The sequence below is a fragment of the Cavia porcellus genome, unplaced genomic scaffold (assembly GCF_034190915.1).
Source record: "Cavia porcellus strain 051 isolate PalLab524CR breed Dunkin Hartley unplaced genomic scaffold, mCavPor4.1 scaffold_29, whole genome shotgun sequence".
Taxonomy (NCBI): Eukaryota; Metazoa; Chordata; class Mammalia; order Rodentia; family Caviidae; genus Cavia; species Cavia porcellus.
Genome location: NW_026947512.1, coordinates 37,698,826 through 37,716,352, shown reverse-complemented (window position 1 = coordinate 37,716,352; position 17,527 = coordinate 37,698,826). Strand labels below are relative to the sequence as shown.

At 40.7% G+C, this 17,527-nt stretch overlaps 1 protein-coding gene across 2 annotated transcripts in view; it reads left to right on the top strand.

Annotated features, from left to right (window-relative positions):
- Positions 1-6,618, top strand: part of Slc9c1 (solute carrier family 9 member C1) — a 104,065-nt gene extending 97,447 nt beyond the window's left edge. The window contains exon 22 of one of the 2 annotated variants that reach the window (XM_063239675.1): positions 6,302-6,618. In XM_063239675.1, coding sequence (XP_063095745.1) covers positions 6,302-6,363 — 62 coding nt within the window. In that variant the 3' untranslated portion in view covers positions 6,364-6,618. The remainder of the gene's footprint in view (positions 1-6,301) is intronic. The other variant, XM_063239674.1, reaches the window with a different exon arrangement.
- The last annotated feature ends 10,909 nt before the right edge of the window (positions 6,619-17,527 follow it).

Below are 17,527 nucleotides of genomic sequence, written 5' to 3'. Positions count from 1 at the left end.
TTCTTATTTCTACTCTATTCTATTGTGTTCTATTTTTTTACTGTGTCTGAAATTATCTGCAGCTATTTTGAAGACAACAAAAGACATTATGGTACTATTGCTGATTTCTTAAAGCTTTGAAGTCCGGTATCACTTATCCTAGTCTGTTTTGACTGGTTTTACTCTGTTTTAGTTTCCTTGGTTTTATCCTCTTTAAAATAAAAAAAAAATAGGTTCAATTGAAAAAAAAACAAAGTATAATTAAAAGGCTAATAAGAGGTGAAGGGAGGAGGGATGTGAGGTGTAGTGTACAAAAGAAAAAGAATTAAGATGTGTTACGTACACGTATCAGCTCTCCTTAATGAATGTAATCGTGAGCTTTAAACATGTACCAATTTAAAAGAGGACTAAGCTTCAGAACAACCTGACTTCAGGGTCTCTGGGGTCACCACAGTGACTAGACAGGAGATGGCCACAAGAGACAGTCACAGAGAGGACACTGGTGAGACATACACTGACTGAGAAGTTTAAACCCACACTGAGAAGGAAAGCAGGGTCCTTAGAGAAGCCAGGCTGGTCATGAGTGGTTTTCGGAGGAGACTGGTTCTAAAAATGCTGGCATGAAGTCCAGCAGACTCCTTGGCCATTGCCCACTCCCATCCCACTGCCTGCCTCTAGCACAGAGCTCAGTGGTCTGTTTACTTTCCCCATCTACCAAGTGATTAAGGAGTCACCTCAGCTTGGACAGCTGCTACAGCCTGGGTGGGTTTATGGACAGAGAGGCCTCTGGAGTAGGAGGGAGTTGAACTGAGCAGAGAAACACAGAGAAAATACCTCACTGCTTGTACATCAGTCTACTTGTGTCTGGAATAACAAAGGGAAATTAAATTAAAAAGAAAACATAGAAAAGATAGTTATGATAAAGTACTAGTTAACTTCTAGAGTCCACTGATTAGGTCGAGTGTGCAGGACTCAGCTTTATAGAATATTTGGGGTGATGGAAGGAGGAGCCAGGGAAGCTAATATTCTTCCTGTATGTAGCTCAAAAAGCACTGCTTGCCCATCAATTAAAAAAAAAATAGATGGTGATACAGTTGTTAATAAAAAAAGAGCAGATGCCAGCCCCTTCCAATTAGCGCCATTTGTGCCAACCACTCCTGGCTCGTGAGCTGAGAGACAAGAAGAGCTAAGGTTCCCCTGCTGCCCTCTGTGAGCGACCAGCTGATCTGGAGAAACACAGGCTGAGATAATAGCTATTGAAGTAAAATACAACTTAATGCTTGTGGTGTGTAGTGTTTCACTGACTCTTAGGCTAAAGTTGGTAGTCTGATTATCTATTTAGAGGGTAACAGTATGCAAGATAGCATCTATGGGGGATCTTCTTGTAGCCATTGTTAATTCCCTATTATCCTGTTTTAAAGTCCTGTATCATTTTCATGATTTTGGGGGGGGGGGGTTTGGTATAATTGTTTAATTTTATTGTATGTGATGGCAATGGTGACTGTTTCAAAGATAAGATATTATGGTAGCTATTTTGGATTTAATATTATCTTGAAGTCCTGTATTATGTTCACTGCTTTGGTTTTATTGGTTGTATTCTGTTTTGTTTGATTTTCCTATGTCTGAGGTATGAGCTACTATTTTGAAGACAACAAGAGGCATTAAGGCAGCCCTTGTTGATTTCCTATTATCTTGTTTTGAAATCTTGTATCACTTACGCTGTTTTGTTTTGATTGGCTCTATTCTGTTTTATTTTGCTTGGTTTTATTTTCTTCAAAATTAAATATATTATAAAAATAAAAGAAGAGCAACACGGAAGTGAAATTTCATTAAATGAGAAAAGCATCAGCTCATGGTTCATATAAGAAACTCATCAAGTTGTGTTAGGCAGGTGATGCTTTGAAGTTAGCTGTGTTTCTGGGCCTGCTCCCTTCCCCTTGCCCAAAACTTCTTCACCAGGACTACAGTTTTCCATTTACAGAATGAAAAGTCCCTTCAAAGACTTGTCCCAACCTCCAAAGCTCCTTACAACGTGTTCTGGTCTCCAAGCTGAAGTACACAGCGCCGTCCCTGACTGACATCCCACTCTAACTACCTCGCTCCTATACCACCTCACTTACAAACCAGACTCTTACTAACAGCCTTACAGTTTGGCTCTTATCTCCTACCTCAATTTCTAGATTTAAAAGTTCAAATAATGAGAATAACGGCACAGAAGGAATAATCTAGGAAAAAAGCTAAGTAAAAGTCCAGGAAGATGCCTCAGCTTCTTCAGCATGACCAGGAACATACCTATGCCTGGACGCAGACACTGAAGCCAGCAGTTCTGTTGCCCTTTGTGTGACAGTGTGAATTACAGCACTTTCTGCTAGCCAGTTGATTGTCCTAATGACGGTGTTTCTAAATTCCAATTTGAAAAGTTAACTTAGGTTTCCTTTATTTAGATGTTTAACAGCTTTAGATTTCCCAGTTTGCTCTCAATTCTACTTAATCTCACATACCACATTCAATGCTTCCAATTCATGTAGGTAATTTTTTCAGGTATTTTTGAAAGATATAAAGAGATAATAAAATAGGGTCAGTTCTCAAGTATTTATGTTCCATTTAAGAGATGAAACATACCAGATGGCAATTAAGTAACAATACAAGATACACTATGGATAGTGCCAGCTGACCACGGAAGAATTCAAGAGAAACAGCATAGAAAATGACTAAAATCCTTGTGGAGAATGAAAGAGAATGTTCAAAATATTGTACACAAGAGAGTAAGACATGACAGTTGGAGAGTCAGACAATGAGTCCCAAGTTTTGCCAGTGTCCACGAGACAATATTTGTGTATATGTGTGCTTTACGTGACTATGTCACATAAATCATATTACTAATGTAAAAAACTAAAAGATATCAGGCAAATAGGTCTGTCTCTACTTAAATTACTGTAACCTAATGTAAATTAATGTCACTTGCTATGACAAACACTATATTTACAAAGGGGCTTAAAAGCTAACAACATACTACATAAAAAGTGTTTACAAGAATTATTTGCTCACAATACAATTAATGTCCCTTTTCCTTGGAAAGATGTGTACAAGACAATAAAGAATGTGTTATAAGTCTGAGAGATAAGCTTATGAACAACCAATTTAGCTCATAGTACTTAGAATATGAGAATAGTAAACAAAGAAATTGTAAATTAAGTAACGATTATGTATTAATATTTGCTTTTTCAAATACAATTTTTATTCATGGTAAAATCTATCCCCCATCAAGAAATAAAAATTGAATGATAATGGTTTTCTTATATTTTTATTATGTTTATTGGTACAATTGAGATTAACATAATGATCCCATTCATCACAGGGAACTTACACCTATGCATGATACGTCTTAGTTCCTCTTTCTTCTTCTCCGAATCTCCTTTCCTCCGTTCAACACTACTTCTCTTCCTTATTTATAAAACTTTATTTCCATTTTATCCTTTTTTTCTCAATTTTCCCCCTTTTCCCTTCTCTATCCAACCCTGTTCCTGTTTCCTTTTTAACAATTTCTTCCTCTTTCATAATACCTATTAGATATTTTGGTTCTTATTTACACTTTCAGTTTCTCACATCAGAGGAACAATGCAATATTTACATGTGTGTCTGATTTATTTCACTTCAGAGTATTGTCTCCAGGAACATCTATTTGGCTATAAATGCCTCAAGTTTATCCTTCTTTATGGCTGAGAAATACTCCATTGTACAAACAAAACCACATCTTTTTTATCCCTTCCTCAGTTGATGGACATTTGGGTTGTTTCCAAGATTTAGCTATTACAAACTGTGCCACTGTAAATAGGGGTGCACATAGATCATGGAATGATACTTTTAATTCTTTTGGCAAGATACCAGGAGGAGAAACAGGTGGGTCAAATGGGACCTCTAGCTTCAGGTTTTTGAGGAATCTCCACACTGATTTCCACATTAGTTGCACAAGTCTACACTCCACCAACAGCTGAGAAGGGGTTGTCGTGATGGCGCACAGCTGTAATCCCAGCATTCAGGAAGCTGAGGCAGGAGAATGGCCATGACTTCAAGGCCAGCATGGGCTACACAAGCAAGTTGAAGGCCAGCCTGAACTATACAATGAGACCCTGTGGTAGCAGGTAGAAAAACAGGGAAAAGGGGTTCTTTCTTCCCCCACAGCCTCACCAGCATGTGTTATTGGTTGCTTTCTTGATGAGAGCCATGCTTTTGGGATGAGATGGAATCTCAGTGTTGTTTGCATCTCTTGAATGACCAGTGATGTTAAACAATTTTTAAATTTCTATTTCTTCTGAGAAATTTCTATTCATTTCAGATGCCCATTTTTGGATTGGGTCTTTAAATTTCGGGAATCTGATTTTTTCAATTTTTTATATGTTCTAGATATTAGTACTTTACCTGAAGAACAACTGGCTAAGATTTTTCCCACTCTGTGCACTGTCATTTCACTTTGTGATTTCTTTTGCTGTGCAAAAGCTTTTTAATAAGATGAGATCTCAGCTGTTGATTCTTTATAGTATTTCTTGTGCCACTGGGGTTTTGTTCATGAAGTCTTTGCTTATAACTGTGTCTTCAAGAATTCTGCCTGATCTCTCTTCCAGCAGATTTAGCATTTATGCTTTAATATGCAGATCTTTGATCTATTTTGGTTTTACTTTGGTGCGTGCTGTTAGCCAATGGTCTAATTTTAGTCTTTGGCATTTGGAAAGTCAGGTTTTCCAGCACCATTTACTAAAGATGCTATCTTTCTTCCAGTAAAGGTATTTGGCCACTTTGTCTAAGATTTAGGTGGCAAAATGTGTTGGAAGATGTTTCTGCATCTTCTAATCTGTTTCTTTGATCCTCAGGTCTGTTTTTTACTAGTTCTATGCTGTTTTTATCATAGTAATGCTGTAATATAATAAACAGAAAATTTCTTAACACAAGCCCTTAAGTCAAAGACAACTTGGAGTGAAGTATTTCAAGTCCTAAAAGAAAATAACCTCCATCCTAGATTGATGTATCCTCCACAATTATCTTTCAGAATTATTAGAGAAATAAAATACTTCTATGACAAAGAACTGAAGAAATTCATGACAGTGAAACCAGCTCTACAAAGGGTTTTGAAAGAGATAATAAAGACCACAATTATAAGAGTACCATTAGAAACAAGCCACCAGGCAGGCCAGCAATTAAACAGAAGGGAAAGACAGGGAGCCATCAGCAGGGAAATAATATGGGAAGGACAAGCCAATACATATCAGTTACAACTATGAATGTAAGTGATCTTAATTTACCAATCAAAAGAAATAGACTGGCAGAATGGATCAAGAAATAAGGCCCAGCAATATGCTGCATTCAATAAATATATTTAACTCAAAAAGAAATCCATAGACTAAAGATCAAAGGAAAGAAAACAATACTCCATGTGACAAGATCCCAGAGAAAAGCAGGGGTATCTATTCTACTCCCAGACAATGTGAACTTCAGGCCAGTACTGACCTTGTATTTTGCTGGTTGATGATTGAAAGCGATTTGTAACAAAAGTCACAAAAATTCTCTCACACTTTGCTTTAGCTATTCTGCTTCTGGGAATCAACCCCCCCCAAAAAATATGTATTAAAGCACATTAAATGTCTAAAGCACTATTTCTAATGGCAAAAATAAAAAAGTTTTAAAATATCCCAACAAGAGTGTACATAATTCTATACAGAATATCCATGCAGAATAAAACAAACCATATTTTCACTTAAAAGGTGAGTTGGATAGTCCAGTATAAAACATAAAGCAGAAGACAAAACATACAACACACAATAGGCAACATTTTAATATAGAACATTTTAATATAGAAATGGCTGTAAAATATAAATCCACATGAAAAATAGATGAAAGCAGAGGTACTTTTGTTTGGATTATTGAAACAAATCATTTGAGAGTTACTGTCTCATCCTTTACACCACATGTTACATTCAGCAGTGCTGTGAAAGGAAATAGGAATAGCCTGAGCTGAAATCAGTGAGTGGGAATAACCAAAGTCAGAGCTCTCCAAGGTGGGAAACCTTCCAAAAACCATCCCTGTCCAGTTTAGTGTGCCTCAGTGGCTTCCTGGACTTTGACTCCTGTTTAAAGTCATGCTGCCGCTGCTTTTTTAATGAGTGATGCCCACTCAAACATTGAACTTCCTTCCTTGGCCCCAACAATGACAAGAGATGCTTCATGTGGGAGTGGAACTGACCCCCTAGTACATCTTACTATGGTTAACAGATCATGGATGAAAGATTCCAAAGCTCTCTGTTTTTCTTCCCACTTGTGCTTTACACAGTTGACAAGACGACGCTGGAGTCTGCTCCACAGAGTGAGACTTTGATAAGCACAAGTATCTGAAACACTCTTCGTACATCAAGTGGGAGCAACTTAAGTTGGATCCTGCGCAGTGCTCTTAGAGCCATGAAGGCAAGAAGTTTCAACTTTCTGACTAATCTGCTCAAAGTATTTCACATTTTTGCAAAATTTTCTATTATTTTATCATTTCCCATTTTTATTATTTTCTATTATTTTAATAGTAAAACATCTCAGGAAATGGAGTAAGCTTTAAACCCAAAAAATAAGCTATGTCACCCAGATAGTTTATAAATTGCTCTTGGAGCAATCATAGTTTGGTTTTAGGAATAAAAAGATGTTATCAATATATGGTTTCACTGTTGGTCTTGATCCAAGTATTGTTTTTTTGTCATCCATAATTCTCAATCCTTTGCGAGTTCTCAGTGAGTTAAAAATGGAAACTGAGTCAGTCTGTGCAATATATCTTAGTCTTAAATGAAACTTCCAGAGTCTGTTGTGTTCACCACTGTAGTGTCAACAATGAGCAAAAGGTCTGATATGTAACTTAGAAAATGATCTTTAAGGTTAACAGTGAATACATTTTCTGCCTGCTTAGTATACGCTGTACCATGAACAGTATAATATGTAGTTATGAATTAATCTTTGCAACAATCATATATAGTAGATAATCTTTGTCTTACCTTTCTTTGCTGTGACAAAATACCTGGCCAAAAAAAAAACTTTAAGAAGGAAAGGTTGGCTCACAGTTTCACCCCATGGTTGCCTGACTTCATTGCTTTTGGACTGTGACAAAGCAAAATACCGTGGGAAAAATGCCTGACAGCCAGGAAGCAGAGAAAGAACCAGAAAGGAAGGAATTAAGAGACCAGGTCCTCACATTCATGACTCCTACCCCACTCCCGTGAACTAGGGTCATTGCCTGCTTCTGTCTCCTTCCAATAATGCCATCAAATTATGAGCTTATTATTGGATTAATCCTTCAATGAAGTTAAGATTTTCATGATCAAATCACCTTCCAAATGCCTCATTTTGAAGATATAAAACTTCCGAGAGGCATGTTAGATCTAAACCATAATGCCTAATTTCCATTTCACAAATGAATAGAAAAGTGAGTCTGAGAAATTTGCAGAAAACTTTACAGCTAGTAGGAAGCAGATTAGAAATTTAAAAATAAGTTACTATACACAGAGCTCTACATTGTGGTAAGCCCTAAGTAAATGGTCTGAAGAATTAATACAATTTAAGAATATGTCTTCAGGATCAGTCTTCTTCTTAAAGTTAGGAAATCTGAATGCTATGCCAGACAACTGGTGGTGGGCATATATTAGGGAGCCATGTGTAGAGTTTCCGGCCACAAACCTGTCCTTGTGGAAAGAAAAAAACTTGGTCTGTTCCTTCTGAGGAAAGTCAAGTCAAACTATTACCACATTTCTCTATAATTAACCTCAATCAGTCCTTTTTCTGTGATGATTTCATGGCAGCTGCTCTGATGTTTGAGGGATCCAACCAACAAGAGCTCTCTCCTCTTGAATTCTAGACCAGCTAAAAAGACAAAGGATTCAGTTAGTTAAAACACACACACACACACACACACCTGATTGTAACTGATTGAGCTGACACATAAGAATATGGTTGCTTTCTTTTCATTGGAATCTGAAAGATTGGTGACTATAGACACTTTCCACTAGGATTAATGGATAGTTGAGAAAAGTAGAAAATACAAAATTTCTAAAGGTAAATTCACTTCCAGAAAAGGATCAGGAAAAAGGAACTACACAAGAGTTCTCAGGCTCTGCTTCCATTTCCTCCACCAGATTCACCATTGTGGTAAAGAGAATGAGATGGACCAGGATGGTGAAGGGTTCAGCCTCAACCCAAGACAAACACTAGGGAAAAAATGCTGTGGTTCTCTTCACCAAAAGCAGCTATCATTCACAGACAGCCTGGTGTATCAGCTCACACAGTCATCCCAAGAATTTTAGGAGGTCAGTCCTACAATTAGCTTCAATTAAAAAGGATGTAATGGAGCTTGGAAAATTGAGCTAAATTGCTCAAGTTACACGGTAAGATGTGATGACACTGAGGATCAAATTCTTCAACATACTCAGCATCATTTGCAACACTCTTTAGGTTGTCAGGATTTTAGGCCATCAGAGTGGACAACCAAACATACCACAGTATTAGTCACCGTGACTGTGCAGCCACAGATTTGAACAGCTCCTCTCTCGCAGCGAGTTGTCTCAGGGAAAAGGTGTCATCAGCTACTGTCATCTTCTTTGTTGGATTTTTTCCTTCTTTTTTTTTTTTTTGGTACTGAGAATTGAACTCAGAACCTCACCTCAGGAAGGTACTGTGCCACTGAGCTACATCCCCAGCCCTAAAGTTTTTCTTCTCAGTCTCTCTGTGGGCTTCAATGTGCACTTCAGATCTTCCAAGGGAGCCACTGCCCTCCTCCTTGTCTTCCTCACAATGTGAATTCCAGCTTCTGGATGGTGACTCAGAGAGGCTGTTTTCTCTGCCACTTACCACTGCACCATCCTTCTGGAAGTCTCATTATCTTTAAAAGATACATTTCATGCTGGGTTTGTCACTTCATGCTTGTAAAACAGCTGCTGTATTCCAAACAGGAAACAAAAACCTTACTGTCAATTTCCAGTAGGTTTTTACTTATATGAAAGCAATGTGTCACATGGACGCCCTAGCTGTGAGGAACCAGACAAGGCAAGAATTTTAGCTATATGCTACCCTCATCAAAAATCATGGCTCTTTTAGCCAGAAAGTAGGGAACTGATCAGGGAGGTAACCAGCAGAGTCTGGCATGTGCTTTAAAATACAGGTTTTACTATTATATATTATGATAAGGCCGACAGATGAGAGAGCACCAGTGTTGAAAATACAGCTGTAGAAGTCTCAAATCCCCACAGGTGAGTATTGGGAAGCACCAGGTAAGTTAGGAGGCAGAAGGGCTAGAAAGAATGTGGGCAAGAGATTTTACTGTGTTTCCATGGGAAACAACAAGCAAAGCCAGGGCCCCTTTATTGCATGGTCTCAGAGTGATAAGGGCAGGTGGATCGCGTGAGAAGCCAATAAAGAAGGCAGTTGCGAAGCTGAGTGTGGTGGCACATGCCTGTAATTCCAGTCCTTTGGGGAGCTGAAGGATCACAAATCTGAACACATCCTGGACAATTTAGTGAAGAGACAGTATCAAGAAACAAATGCATTTTTAAAGGGGCCAATCCTCAGTACAAAAAAAAAGGGGGGTGGTTGTGAATACAGGCCCTGTGCTGATTGGGCTGCACATGAAAGGCAAATTCATTGAGTCACTTACTGTATCTAGGAATTGGCTAGCACATAGAAGACAGTCCCACCAGGTTGGCAAGGGCCCCAAGACTCAAAACATCAGAATATAGAAAATAAATGGCATGGTGTTTTAGCTACTTTCCTGTTGGAAAGACAAAATACCCAACACCCCTAAGCTAAGGAGAAAAGACTTATTTTAGCTCATAGTTTGTAGAGGTTTCATAATCAGCTGGTTCCAAGAGAGGGTGGCGTGACAAAGGAGAAACAGTCCATGGCAGGGCAAGCAGAACACCGCAGCTTACCTCCTTTTCTGTTTTATTCGATCTAGGTTACAAGTCTATTGGTTGGTACCAGGCAGCGTGGGTCTTCTCTCTTAAGCAAATCTATCACCTATACCCAGAACTACACTAAACCAATGAGTTGATTAATCTAGTGTCACATATCCAGTCACTTCCTAAAAATCCCACCTATGAGTGCATGAGGCTTTTGGGGGAATGTTGAGATTAATACAAACAGTGGATATCATTTTCTAGAGCAGGAGTGCAAGGTCATAATCCCCAATAAAAAGCAGGGATACTGATAAGTGTCTAGGTGGCAGTGGTGGTGGCAGTGGTATTAGAGGTTGAGAGTGTAAAGGACCCCATGGAGCCACAGCTCTGATTTCCCTGTCTCTCCCTCCACTGTCTCTTCCTCGGTGGGCAGCCTTCTGGTCTTGAAGTCTCTAGGTAGCCCATGCTGGACTGGAAATCCTGATCCTTCTCCTTAGCCTCCCATGAGCTGGCATTACAGGCAAACAAAAACCAACAAAAAGAAAAGAAAAGGAAAGGGATCCTTTACCTAACCTGTCCAAGCAGAGTAAGGGAGAAGTCACCAATGTACTAGAAGAAGCCTGGTGCCTCAGGAACATGAGAATTGCCTTCTGTGTGCCCCAAACACTGTTACCTGTGTGGTGGTCCGCTTCCCAAGGTATGAAGGAGCCAGAGAAAATAATTTGGAAAGAAAAAATTATTTATTAAAGCACAGCCCTGGCGATGCAGCCTCCAGTAGCCAATATGGAAGACTGTGCACCTAACAGCTAAGGGCAGGGTTTTTATCCTGTAAAACCACAAGCATCTGCTGGTCTCACAATGCAGGGGGCATTTTTACGGTGCACTACAGAACAGGAACATGGCGGTTACATTTCTTGAGAAGAACAAGGTTCAAGCAAGGGTTTGGCTAACAAGCAAGTTTAGATTAGGCAAACATCCTCTGGGGAAGGCACATCCTGCAAACAAGCGAGTTTAGATTACAAAGACATCCTGTTCGACTCTTAGAGTTACCTTTGATCTTTCTCCTGCCTCCGGGGGGACTTCTGAGGGGGTTTTATATATGTTACAACAACCTGGAGTCAGCTTCCTGTGTGACTGAGTCTGCACTGTTGCTCGCTCGGCCCCTGGAAGTTCGCCCCAAAGTGCACCTCCGAGTGAGTCTGATGGTTGTGCTGCTGCCTCTGAAACATGGGGATGCGAATTAGTGACAAGACAAGACAAGTTAGTGACAAGATGAAATACCTGAGATGGGTAAAATCAGTGCAATTGAATATAAAACCTGGGAAGCAGGGATGAAGGGAGAGGAGGATGCCTTCTCTGTAGCAAGCACCATGCTACCTGCGCTTTCCTGAGACTACATTTCAGCCCTCTACACAGTCTGTCTGTGTTCAGCCTGCATCAAGAAGACGATGCTGGAAGAAGCACAGCCAGAGAACAAGAGCATTCATTCTGTTGAGAACAAATAAACCTATGGGAATTGTAGAACCCAGGCCATCAAATTGTGTTCCAATCTGGGTATTCCGGTTATGCTAATTTGGTGAGGGTTTCTTCAGGGTGGACTTGTCAGAGCTGCGAAGACTCCTTCTCTTGGTTGGGATTGGTGATGGGCTGTTGACCACCGCTTTTTTCCCAGAACAAGCAAGGACCCTCTTCCAGAGCCAGCGCAAGGCCTGCCTCAAATTCACGCAGGTTGTGGTTTGTGTGTCAGACTGGGTGTCCCCCTCCTCCTCTCACTGCCTCCAGGAGCCTGAAGAGGGCTCCTTGGTGCTGGGCTTTTCACTTACCATCTGCCTGGAAAAGGAAGATGACTTGGATATGCGTAACATTGGCAGAGCAGCTAGTATTCACTCATTATGGGACTCAAATCCTTTTACTAGAAACAGCCCAGCTGTGAATGCCTAGTTCTAAACTGAACACTAAAACACGGAGAGCCTCAAACAAATCTTTTCTTAAAAAAAGTAAAATAATGATTAGCCCTTTTCTTTGTTCCTACGCACATCGTGCATCTAACTTAGTTCCCCTGGCTGCTTTCCATGCATCTCCTCCCTGGCTCCTTTCCTTCCTGTCATCCTTCTCCCCTTCTCATTCCATCAGCACCCGGGATCCAGCCCTGCATACAGCAGGTAGTGACGCCCCACGATGCCCAACCTACCACCTCCCCTGAGCCTGTCCTTGTCTCTCCCAGGAACGAGCTCTATGCTCACCTCAGCAACTTCATCTTCCCCGAGCATCTCAGGCATCTCTGCGACTTGGGTGTCTTTGTTTTCTGGGTTGCTTTACACATGGGCAGGTCCGCATGTGTATCGAGTTCTTCACCAGTGATCTGCATGGCAGCTGTTGCTCAGCTGGAAAGTTTCCTCAGGTGGTTCCTGGAACGGGAGGGCTCTGTCTTTGATGTACTTCTGAATTTATCTATCATTTTGAGTTCCTTCCTTGCTGTTCTGGTTTTCACTGTGCTCTTTTTCACGGTCCTCCTTAGATTCAGTGAGTGTGCTGCTGTGGTGGGTTGACAACCAGGTGGTTAACTTGTAACACCCAATCTAACTGGATCGGTGTGGTGCTGGGTGGGGAAGGCCCACCTGAGGATTGTTGCCAACAGGCTGAAAAGAGAACTGAAGAGGAAGAGGTGGTGCTGTTGGTTCTCTTGTTGCTGTTGGTTCTCCTGGAGAAGCTTGTCACATTGGCTTTGTGATACGAACTTGGCTGTTCTCATCGTCCATAGAGTTCAGGACCTCACTGTCACTGAGGACGGCTGTGGTACTTTTCAGGGGAGCTTTGGTCCTTCCCTTGAGCTTCACTTCCTCGGTCCAGGGCAGATCTCTCAACCTACTGGCACAGACTTTTTAGTTTTCACCACTGACCTTGCAGTGGCCTTGGGCCTTCCCAATGTAAATCTGTGACACAGACTTGCCTAAGATATTGTCATGGGCTCTAAGTGTCCAGCTGGACCCATGCAGGACACTGTCATGGAATCCAGGCCCTCAGCTGAATTCTTTGGGTCTCTAGTGTGTGGACAGATTTCCTGCACTCTTTCATGTTTATCTCTTTGGGTGACTTATAAGTAATTCTATAAATTATGTGTCCTGTATTGTTTTCCTTGTAAACTCTGACAACAGGTGTCATCAGGTCTTTCATATATTGAATTTGTTCATAAAGCTCCTGATAGTCTTCATTACTCTTGATTTCTTCATTTTTCTGGTTTTCCCTGTCCTCTTTTTCCTTGTTCAGTTGATTCAGTTAGCATGCTATCATCTTGTTTTTCATAGTTTTGAATTTGCTTATAATGTTCCTGATACTTCATTGCTCTTGGTTTCTTCCTTGCTCTTCTGATTGCTACTGTGTCTTTTTCATGTTTCTCAGTAAGTTCAGGAAGGACAAACTGTGTTTCTGGCCAATCATGCATGGAGTCAATCAGTTGCCTTCTGTATTTTGAATTTTTATTTATCTGCTCATTGTCAGCAGTGGCTTTGTGACCAACTGCTGCATCTTCATTGTCTGAGTCTGTATCCTCATTCTCTTGCCCATCAATGCTTGGTTTACAAACCTGGTTTGGATTGTGCTCAGTGTCATAATTCTTGTCGATGTGCCTTCCTAGTGTTTGTGTTTCCTCTGATTCTTTGACAGAAGAGAGGTTTCTGGCTGAATGGTCTAAAACACATCCTTCATAGAATGTTGTCTTCTCACAGCAACAGGTGTAACCTTGAAGGAGGTTTTGCTTTCTTTGTGGAAGGTGTGGGAAGGTGAAGGTCACTCCTGCTCCCCTTTGAACTGAGCTTTGAATGGGGCTGCTCTGAGTCAGCGCAGTCACCATTGAGGTTTGGGGATGCCATGAAATTACAGTGTTGTATCTTCAGTCTCCATCAAGTCCTGAGGCTTCAGAAGAGGAGAATGAAGAAAAGATGTTGGGGAGAAAGACAGAGTTGTGTACTTAAAATAACAATAAGCTCCACTTCCTCTTTCTATACTGAATTATCCCATTCTATAAACCTCTCTCATAGGAGAAGCAGAAGAGGCAGTTGTGTCTCTGTAAAAGTGTGTCTCATTGTATAATAATCCTCTCTAACAAACCTGAATTCCTCTCATCCTTTATCTTCTGCCAGTTGAAAGAACTTGCATCATGAGAGAAAATGGTACTTACATGGAATTTGAAAAACAAACATATAAAGATGAAAACAGGCCTATGATCTGATCATCCAGAGATAAAGACACCTATCACTAAAGGTGGACTGTTAAGTAGCCCTTGGTTTGGTTTTAATATATAATATGCATGTGGATGTCACATAAGAAACTGAGATTAGTGGGGCGGCCCCAAGGAGAAAACTAGCCAGTGTCTCCTGAGATCTGCGCCATGTTGGAACTTAGGGCACTGGGAAACCAAGTAACCTGCTTACCTACCTGGTAACAGCTGTGAGCCTACCAGTGCACAGGTTGAGAATCAAACATCCCATACCCCGCTGCCCCAGTAGCAAGTGGGAGCCACAGGTCTGAGCATCTCTTGGGAGGTTGACCATATGCAATATAGCGAATAGTGGGGAATTCCTTCTACCATCTCATTGAAGGCAAATGTTATCACTGTTTTGCTTTGTTGCAATTAATTGTATTGCTTTATTCAATATTGCTTTGATAAGTTCTATAATGTTCTGTATTTGGTTTGATTTTGCGATTCCTGATTGAAAGAACAACTATTGTGAAGATAACGAGATATACTATGGTACCTATTACTGTTAACCTGGTAACCTGTTGTGAGGTTCTGTACTAATTTCACTGCACTGTCTCAGTTGGCTTTGTTCTGTTGTGTTTTACTACCTTCAAAATAATAAAAAAAAATTTTTAAAAAGAAACTGAGATTATTAAATTTTATGGAGCTCAGCGGCACAGTGCCTGCCTAGCAAGTGCAAGGTCGTGAGTTTGATCCTCCGTTGCTAAATAAATAAATTTTATGGACTACTGTGTTTCTTTTAGGCTATCACATCTCTTTCACGGTAGCCTGCCTGTGTCTTCCAGATCCAGGGAGTACCTTTATTTTTGTTTTCTCTTTTCCTCTTTTGTTCAGCCCAAGTTGACTCTACAGAGCCAGTTCCACCCTTACTGTTTTAACCCTCACTTTTCAAAGAAACCTGGTCACCATTAAATAAATGAATAAATTTATTTTAGGGCATACCCTAAAGCAGGGGTGCCACAGTGGGCTGTTTGTATCACTGAAAGTTCTAAAAGGTTTGCCATCACTGGCCTATGGTAGTCATACAGGGCTACTCAGTAATTATTAGCTACTCTCTTATTGATCACACAGTAATGATCAGGTAACTGATGACCATTATAGTATTAAGACCATTATCAGTGGTCCTGTGAATGACCACTAGGTATAAATTGCAACAAATCCATTTGCTTATCCATGAATTTTGGGTCATGTCTGTCATTCTTTTTTATATATGGGATCAATGAGCATAAGTTCAGACATATTGGAGTCTTATTGTAGTCCATACCAAATTATTTTCCACAAGGCTTGTGCTCATCTACGTGACCATTACTCCATCAAATAATGCCATATTCAGGGCACCTTTTTCCATAATGCTTTAGCTACTAAGTAGGACTGAAAGAGCACATTAAGAGTAGTACACACACTGTCAAACATTTCCTCAGTCTGCAATGACCTGCCCTTGTGCTGCTCACCTGAAAGCTTTCAGTCTCAAGTCTTGACAAGAAAACATGAGAAGTCCTTCAGAGCTTGTCTCTCTGGCCAAGAGAGGGCGTAAAGCACTATGACTACTGATTACCATGGCAATATTGTAATTCAGTTATAATGGAAGAGGGTAAAGAAAGAATTGAGTGTTGCATGGGAGGGGGTTGAATCAACAGTAGCCAGGAGCTCAGAAAAAAGAAATTTTATTAATGCTAGTGGACCCCAGAGAAATAATCTCCAAAATCTGAGGTGGCGATTACAGAAAACTTGTCTTATTTACAAAGTGGCAAACAAGTTTCTAGAATGAGATGAGCTTTTGCTGACAGCTATGGTATCGCAGGTATCTTGTAGTGAGCAGAGTAATATGAAGCAAAGTTGCTTTAACACATTCACAGAAATTTCAGTTTGACAACAAATCACATGACCAAGCTGACTTCAGTGACAAAGAACAGAAATGCCTGCAGCTTTTCTTACTGGCTGCAGTATAATTTCGGGATTTCTGCCTCAGAGGAAGGAGAACTGTAAATTCCAGGCCAACCTAGACCACTGAGGAAGACCAGTCTCAAAACACAACCAAAGAACACAAAAAGACAAGAGGTTGTAGGCTTGTGGGGGAACCTGTCCATAAATTTCAGGCCCTGTCTGTCATTGTACTTCTGTCTGTGGGCTCTATGGCATAAGTTCAGACATACATTGGAGTCTTGTAATAATCCATACTGGCTTGCTTTCCAGAAGCTTATATTCATTTACATGTTCATGGCATATTTATCCCACCTTTTCCCATGATGCTCTACCTATTATGTAGGTGTGGAAAAGCATGTGGACACATATACTTGAGCACATTCCCAATCTGCAGTGCCCTGCTTGATGGTTGGCTACCTGATAGATAAGCTCTAAAAGTCTTCAGTCATGAATAGATGACATGAGAAATCCTTCAGAGTTTGATTCATTATGGCCAAGATAACACATAAGTCTATGCTCTATGACGGTTGATTACCATGGCAATATTGGTACCAAGTTGTAATGGAAGATGGGAAAGAGAAAAAAGAGACAGAAGGCTACAAGGATCTATCCCCTTGTTATTCTGTACACATACACACAAGCTAAAGAATGTTTCTTCTGTTGGTAGAAGCATGAATGCCATGAGGTTGCTTCCTTCTTTTGTTGTGGAGTCTGAGGTGATCTATGTTCTTAGGGGATTTAGAGCCTCTTTGAGGAGATACAAATCCATAGACTAATAGAGGGCAGGAAAAGCAGCAGAACTGACAAGTGACGTCATGAGAGGACTTAGACGGGGACTTCACACAGCCGGAGTGGGCATGGGTAGGAGAACAGGAATAACCTCCCGGGCGATCTCACCTGAAAGCTTGTGGAGGAAGCAGTGTGGTGTAGCCATGGTGGCGTGCACCTCCAGTCTCACCCCTTGCAAGGCTGAGGAAGGAGGATTGTGAGTTCCATGCCAACCTGGTCTACACAGAAAGATCTGGTCTCAAGGGAAAGCAGAAGGGGTCAGAAGCATGTAGAGGAGGGTACAATTTAAGCAAATATAAGCAAGTGAGAGACCTGTTGTGTGGGCAATCAAGTGCAGTAAGGTATGTGGGATCAGAGAGTTATGCAGGCCTCTCCCCACCTGTGCTGAGGAACATGGATTTTAGCTTCTAATCCAGGAAGGATGGTGATATTTGTGTGTCTGGCATCCTTACAGACAGGTCAGAATATTTTGAAATGTTTCACATGATTGAAAACACAAGATTACTGTTTGGCTCAAATGAGTGTAGGATCTGTGGATTTGTAGCAGAGGAACCAGGCTGCACCGGGTGAAAGCAGGATTTGAGGGAGAAAGAAAAGAGTGCATTGTCTGCACCTCTGCAATTCCAGGGTGGAAAGTACAAGGGTGAGCAGTGTCACGGGGGAAGTT